This window comes from Hipposideros armiger, unplaced genomic scaffold (genome assembly GCF_001890085.2).
Source record: "Hipposideros armiger isolate ML-2016 unplaced genomic scaffold, ASM189008v1 scaffold_664, whole genome shotgun sequence".
Classification (NCBI taxonomy): domain Eukaryota; kingdom Metazoa; phylum Chordata; class Mammalia; order Chiroptera; family Hipposideridae; genus Hipposideros; species Hipposideros armiger.
Window position 1 is genome coordinate 843,291 of NW_017732014.1, and position 7,745 is coordinate 851,035.

Genomic DNA, 7,745 nt, shown 5'->3' on the forward strand with positions numbered 1-7,745 from the left:
AGACGGGCGGTCGGCACCGCCCCGGCCGACAAAAGTCCCTTCAGTTCAGCCGGCGGCAGGGGAAGTCCCGGCTCCCGGCGTAACCTCCCTCGGTGCAGCCGAGCCGAGCCGCGCTCCGGCCGCGCGTTTGGCCGCCGTCCCCGGCGGCCCCATGCCCCGATGCCCCACAGGGGCCATGGACGACGGGCCCGTGGACCTGCGCACCCGGCCCAAGGCCGCCCGACCCCCCGGCGCCGCGCTGCCGTTCCGCAAGCGCCCCCTGCGGGTGCCCTCCCCGGAGCCCGCCGCCCCCCGCGGCGCTGCGGGCCCCTTTGTCACCCCAGATCCTCTATGCTGTGGCTCCGACTCAACGGCGGTTCCCGCGCACCCCCACGGCCTGGCCCGGCCAGAGGCGGTTTACTACCAGGGTGAGTGGCTCCCTCAGGTCATGGTAGGGCTGGGGGCCAGACAGGGGCATAGGGTCACCAGAGCCACGGGGCAGAGCTCAGACAAATATAGGGACTTGGGGGTGCTGAGGGACAGAAGCCAACGTTCCAGGGATACAGATATGGAAGCATCAGGGAGCAATGCCTTGGGACACAGATATGGAGGTCCTAGGAAGCTGGATGTCAGGGGGCCCTAAGGGACAGAGCCCAGGGTCCGAATGCTACAGATAGGGGGACCCAGGGGACAGTGCCCAGCAGTACAGATTTGGAGTTTTGGAATTAAGGGGGCAGAGTCTGAAGTCCCAGGAACACAGAATTATAAGCTCTTAAGAACCCAGATATCTAGGGTTATGAGGAATCGGTGCACAAAGCCCAAGAAACTGGGGTTCTAGGCATCCAGATATGTGGGGTCAAAGGGAGTCAGGGGAACAGAGACTGGGTTCTAAGGAGACAGATATAGAGATCCTAAGATGTCAAAATCTCAGGAACAAAGACATCAGGGGACTTTGGCAATTAGGAGAACAGAGTTGGAATTCTGAGCACCCCAATGCCTGGAATCTCAGGGATCCAAGGAAATAGACCTAGATATTGGGGGTGTTAAGGAGCCAGCAGGACAGGGACCTAGGGTTCTGGGCACCTAGTTATATGTATTTACCAGGGATCATCTGGGGTCACAAGATCAGGTGGTCTTGGGGGGCTTGAGGACTGAGGATTCTAAGAATGGGGAGCAAGACTGGGGATATCTCAGACTCAAGTATTTAGGGTCAAGATGAGGGATTCAGGGGTCTCCGGGCAGAAGGCCTCGGGGTCCCAAAGCCTGGTATTGGAGATACAGGGACCAGGAAACTTAAGGGGTTCAGGAATAGGGGCCCCCAAGGATCAGGAGATGACAGTGAAGGCCAAACACCATTCTCTCCGTGTTGTCTCCATCCCTGACCTCAAGGAAGGGGCATCCCCTGCCACAGCTATGCCCACCTCACCATCCCTGAGTAGCCTCCAAAGCAGCAGAGCCTATGCCTAGTGCCTCCAGACCTTTGCCTAGTTTCTGCACTTTCCACCCCATCAAGCTGTGCATCAGGAGACCTGTCACTGCCTCTCCACTTTCCCATTCCCATCCCGTTTTCCCCATCTAAGTGCTGGGTAGATAGGGATTTGAGTGCTGCCATGGTCCCAACAGTGTGATCTGAACAGGCTTCAGGTATCACCCCCTCTCACCTTCTGACCCAGCCCTCTCCCCACACACTCTAGGTATTCATCTCACACCCCATACCCAGTGCTTCATCATCCTTACCTCTCTAAGCCACAAATTCACTCAGCAGACAGGCCCCGGGGTCCTCCTGCTGGGTGATGATGGGGTTCAGTCCTTAAGGCACTCTGCCTAGCAGGAGATAGGGGTCAGACACATGAAAAGATAAAGTGACAATGAGACTGACCAGGGCTGGGGGGCACAGACTGGGGGGTAAGTTGCGGGAGCCCAGAGGAGGGACATGGAAAGGGGATTTGTCTTGAGCCTTGAGGACCCAGTACCGGATGCAAAAGGAACCTAGGAAAAAGGGCAGGAGCAAAGGCCTGGAGGTGGGGAGTCAGTTGAGGGTCTGTGGGCTTGGCCTCACCCATGTCCTTTCTCTGCCCAGGACCTTTACTGCCCCTGTACCCCACCCCAACCATGGGCTCCCCCTTTCCTCTGGTGAGACTGCCTCCACCCCTGTACCCTGTGGTGTGCCCGATGGAACACCCCCTGTCAGCCGACATCGCCATGGCCACCCGTGCTGATGAGGACGGAGATACGTGAGTAATAGTCCCCCATTAATGGGGAGTGGGTATGGGGATAGAGAGGCCAGCCCTCCACCCACCACAACACAGGGGCACTCAGCTTGGCCTCTCTGGTTAACTCGACCCTAGTTGGAATCCTGTCTCCACCGCTGGCTGTGTGTCTTTGAGCAAGGCCCATTCCCTCTCCAAGCCTCAGTTTCCTCTTCTGAAAAATGGGCACCCTGAGAGTACTTACCTCCTAGCACTGTTTTTGGAGCAGGGGGCTTCATATTTTTTATCACGACCCAAAAATGAGAAAGACATTTCATTGATTGATTTATTACATGGATTATGCATGTTGAGCTCCTAGTACTGAGCCTGGTAGATTGTAAGTGCTCAATAGGTATTAATATTATTATTGTTATTACTTTATATTAATAACACACACATAAACTTGAAATAAAAATTGCACTGAACAAAACAATACTCACCCTCACTACGTGGAATCTACTTTAGTGTTTCCTATTCTATTGTATTTCATTATTTCATTGTCGTGACCCACTAGATTAATTTGACAATCCTTTAAATTATTTCACAAATCCCATAGTTTTATCACCTGCAGTTTGAAAAACATATTCTTGAAGCTGCTGAGAAATCCCGCATGGGAGGATTTAGCCCTGTGCCTAGCATATAGTAAGCACTCACTATACTTGACCATATGCTTATTATAATTCTATCAACCTAAGTTTGAATCTCAGCAGGCTGCTTTCTCACCCCTCTCTGCCTCAGTTTCCCCCTGTAAAAACAGGAACCATAAGTGTGCAAGGGTCTCTATGAGGCAGAAATGAGATTACTTCTATACAACGCTTCTCTATTGGTTTGGGGATTAGGTAGGGATAGGATGAACAGGTCTATTTCTGCAGGGGGCTACACCATTGGCCCACTGGGTTACTTCACATCCACGAGCTTGTTTCCCTATCTAGAAATTGCCACTCACAACAGCACCTATTACAATAAGGGTTCAGAGCAATGATGTACATACATATAGTGCATGGAACAAGGCAGGGTACACAGTAGGTGCTCAATACATGGGAGTGGATGTTGTTGGAACAGATCTCTGGGGGTGGTTGTGTGCCATCCTGTGAGCCCAAGCAGGAGAAAGTGTCTGAGATATATAAAGGTCTGGATAAAGCTAGTTTCCTGCCCTCTGGCTACCTCTGGGGTCATCTGTGAAATAGAGTTAATGTGTATGTGCCCCCAGGGATGAGTTGTTTGTAGCCGGGGAAAGCAGGGTGCAGAAGGAGACCTAGCACACCAGTCTTTAGCCCCGAGCCCCACCCGCCCTCCCCCGCTCTCCCCATCACCTCCCTCTCCCCCAAAGCAAACACTTCTGCCTCAGCTGCCTGTTGGGGGAAATCCCTTCCCGCAGAACTTGACCGCAGCCCAGCTGCTCTGCCTCCCCCACGTCAGCACCCGTCACTCACTCGCAGCCTCCCCCTCCCGGCGCTCCCTCTAACCTTAACCCCTTCCGCTCGGGCCGAGGCTTTACCGGAATGGGCAGCTGGCGCAGCCTGGGGGCGGGGGAGGGGGGACACGCTAAGTCTGGGTCCTCAAAGCTGCAAAGCTTGGTTGGGAGGCTGGACTTCTAGGGACTCAAGGGAGCAAGGAATCTCAGGGCATCTGGACTCCGAAGAAGTCAAGAGAGTAGCAAGCTGGAAATCTGGGTCTCCAAGAGAGCGCGCGGGGGTGGGGGTGGGGGAGGAGGAGTAGAGTCCCAGAGAGCAGAGGTTGGGGTATAGCATTCCTTGATCTCTGAGGGGTAAGAAACAGGGTGCCAGGCAGCTTGGGGATCTAGAACTGAGAGGGACTGGAAAATCCTTATCCTCAAAGAGTAAGGGTCCTAAGAGACCTTGGAGGTGGATGCCGGGATATGGGAGAGAAGGAGCCAGCTGGAGTCTGAGCCCTGAAAGGTGGACTTCCAGAGGGGCCGCCAGGCTGGAGGACTTGGGGTCCTTCCCACCAGGAAAGCGAGATCTCTTTGTGTTGGGCTCCCCCTCCTCCGCCCCACTCGATGATGGAAGTTGGGGTGCCGGGTAGATCCCCGGCGGGACAGGCTTCCCTCCCCCGGGAGCAGGAAGCGGAGCCCCGCCCAGCAGACCTGTTACTGGAAGTCCGAGGGCAGGGCCGCCCCTCCCGTCCCCACTTCCTCCAGCCCCGCCCCACCCCCTGCGGCCCGCGCGTTTATGGGAACTCAGGCCTGGATGGTTTCTCTGAAATCATTCGCTCCCTCTGCCCTCGCTTAACCCCGCGGGCCCACAGAGAGAGACCCGGGCCCAGCGTCCTGGGAAATGTGGGAAGGGAAGGGAACCCTTCTCAGAGGGCCCAGATCTGGTCTCTCTCCCAAAATTTTCTTTTTGAGTTGGTCTTTCACGCATCAGGCTCGAGGTTCAGCGAGTTTCGCCTGCATAATCTCCTCCTGGGAGATGGGCTGTATTTCACAGAAGAGTAAAACCAGGCCACGTGACTTTTCTCTAGACACCCAGCTAGCGAGGACCACAACCCAGTTTGCAACCCTGGCCTCCTTAGGCCTCAGGGCTGCAGGATTTCTCCATCCCAAGCACATAGTGAGCTGGTTTAAAATGTGGGTCCACGATGCACATTCCACGGTTGGGAGGCAGTGGTGGGTGAGAACGCGGTTCTCCAGAAGGAAATGTTGAGGCCAACGTACATGCAGTCAGCCTTGGGCCCTCAGTGCTAATGTGCCCCCACCACGAGTGAACGTGGGTTATAACGTCCATGCACAGTCATCCCAGATTGCCCTCAACTGGAAATGATTGTTCCAGGTTGGGGGCCCTGGGAAGCAGGCAGGAAGTTAAGGACTGGGCAAAGGGAGAAGTTGAGCTGCTCTGTAGTCTCAACAGGGCCTCAGCAGTCCCACAGGGGATGTTGCAGCTGGAGTGGCCTTCAGAGTTGAGGCCAGAAGGCTGGGTCCTCTAATGCCAGCCACTGGATGCCACTGGATAGCAGCTGGCCTCCACACCCCATGACCTAGGCAAGCAGCTCTTTTCGGTTGAGGGTAATTCTCAGAGAATGCGTAGAGCTGACAGCCTTCCCAGAAACTAGGGGAGTGGAGCCTTCAGTTCCAAAGGGGGCATCTGGGTTGCACAGTCCAACCTCCAGAACAATGACCCCATCCCAGCTTGTCCCACCTCCCTTTTGGGGAAAACTTCCTCCAGTTAGATACTTTTGGGTTGAAGGCTGAATGTGACATACAGTCACGACTGATGGCATCTAGTTCATCCTCAGTTCACAGAGGCAAAAACTTGCCCACAGGGGGATGGGAACATGGTCACCAGCTTCAAGGATGGCCAGGGATCACTGAGATGGATTCATTTATTCAGCACCTTTTTATAGTGCACCTACTCGGCACTAGGCACTGTCCTAGGCATGGGCAGTGACCAAAGCAGACAAAACACCCTGCCCTGGTGGAGATGACATTCTAGCGGGGGGGAGATTCAGACAGGAAACAAGTAAATAGTACATGTCAGGTGATGATGTGGAGGAAAATTAAGCAGGGTAAGGGGGAGGAGGAGCGAGCCACTGCTGTACCATTTTAGCATAGGCCCTGTAAATATCTGGGGGATATCCAGGCAAAGGGCATAGCCAGTGCAAAAGCCCTAGGGTGCATGCATTCTTAGTATGTTTGAGGATCTGCACAGAGGCCAGTGGTCAGATCAGAGTGAAGAGAGTGGATAGAGATGAGGTCAAAGGGATTGAAGAGGGGGAGACAAGATCACACAGGGCCTGTGGATCATGGTGAGGACTTGGCATTTACTCTGAGGGTTCTGAGGGGGGCATGACCTGACTTAGGATCTAATAGGGTCCCTCTGGCTGCTATACAGGGAACAAAGAGTCAGGCAGCAGCGGAAGTAGGGGAGGCCAGTGAGAAGACAGTCCAGGAGGAAGATGATGGTGGCCGAATCAGGATGGAAGGAGTGGGGGTGGGAAGAAGTGATTGGATTCTGGAGATACTTCCAAAGTATCCAGCATATATTGGAGTTAGTGCTGCTAAGAAGTGACCAGCCCCTAATGCCTGTGACACCCCACCCCCAGGCCACTCCACATTGCGGTGGTGCAGGGCAATCTGCCAGCTGTGAATCGGTTAGTCAGCCTCTTCCAGCATGGAGGCCGGGAGCTGGACATCTACAACAACCTCCGGCAGGTGAGGCTGGGGACCTGGACTCCTGGGTCTGAGGGAGGAGGGGGCTGAGGGCTTAAACTTCTGGGCCCAAGGGGAGGAAAAGCTTTTGAATCTGAGGGAGGACATGCTCCAGATTTCTGGTTTCTGAGCAAGACTGCAGCTGGGAGTCAGGATTTGGGGGAAATTCTGAGGGAGAAAGGACTAGGATGCAGGGCTGGGTACAGGTCCTTCACAGTCTCTGTTCCCCAGACACCACTACACCTGGCTGTGATCACGACTTTGCCGTCAGTGGTTCGGCTCTTGGTGATGGCTGGTGCCAGTCCCATGGCACTGGACCGCCATGGCCAGACAGCAGCCCACCTGGCGTGTGAGCACCGCAGCCCGGCCTGCCTGCGGTCCCTGCTGGACAGTGCGGCCCCCGGCACAGTGGACCTGGAGGCTCGCAATTACGATGGTGAGCACTCACCAAGGCGCAAGGTGGGGCTGTTTGGCAGGACCTGGTGTCCTTCCGGGGCAACAAAGCTGCAGGCCCAGGTTTGACTGAGTCTCCCTCTCTTTCAGGGCTCACTGCCCTGCACGTGGCCGTGAATACCGAGTGCCACGAAGCGGTACTGCTGTTGCTGGAGCGGGGCGCAGACATCGATGCGGTGGTGAGCAAGGAAGCGCAGGCCGGGGGTGGGGCCAGGAGAGGGCGGAGTCCAAAGAGGCGGGACTGGCTTGAGATAGCACCCGCGTGGGTGGGTGGAGCTCGAGGTCTCTAGCCGGACAGAGAAGCTGGACCAAGCTGTCGTGGTCACCATGCGGGCTGCCAGCTGTTTGGGCTGAGTTTGGAGAGACTTAAAGACCTTCCCTCCCTGCCGCAGGACATTAAGAGCGGCCGCTCCCCACTCATCCACGCCGTGGAAAACAACAAGCTGAGCATGGTGCAACTGCTGCTGCAGGCGAGTACGGCCCTGCCCTTGGCCTCTCGCCCACCCTTTCCTCTGGCACCAACTGGCCATCATCCTCGTCCTTCCAGCTCTGACCCTTCCTTCTAGTCCTGGTTCTGGCAACCCTATGACTTCACCACCCAGGCTGCAAACTTGTCGCAGTCCGTATCCCATTCCAACCCCCGCTACCCCAAACGACCCAGGCCCAGTCCAGCGAGAGCTTTGCTGACGCTGCCTTCCGACTTTGGCCCTGTCCCCGCGCTGCTGTCCTTCCACCCAGACTCGACCCTGAACCCTTCCCTTCTCTGACTCCGCCCCTACTTGGGCCGGACCGCAGTCCAGCTCTGGTTGATTCAGTGCCGCCTGCCGTCCCTCGCTGACTTGCCCTGGGTTCTAGCACCCACCCGCTATCTGGTCCTGTCCTAGGTTCTGACCCCA

General features: G+C 55.9%; 1 protein-coding gene across 1 annotated transcript in view; it reads left to right on the forward strand.

Moving 5' to 3' along the window:
• The first annotated feature begins 42 nt into the window (after positions 1 to 42).
• BCL3 (BCL3 transcription coactivator) overlaps positions 43 to 7,745 on the forward strand; it is a 9,197-nt gene continuing 1,494 nt past the window's right edge. The window contains exons 1-6 of the mRNA XM_019626219.1: positions 43 to 407; positions 2,060 to 2,213; positions 6,291 to 6,399; positions 6,628 to 6,832; positions 6,940 to 7,028; positions 7,242 to 7,319. Of these exons, the coding sequence (XP_019481764.1) occupies positions 152 to 407; positions 2,060 to 2,213; positions 6,291 to 6,399; positions 6,628 to 6,832; positions 6,940 to 7,028; positions 7,242 to 7,319 (891 nt within the window). The 5' untranslated portion in view covers positions 43 to 151. The remainder of the gene's footprint in view (positions 408 to 2,059; positions 2,214 to 6,290; positions 6,400 to 6,627; positions 6,833 to 6,939; positions 7,029 to 7,241; positions 7,320 to 7,745) is intronic.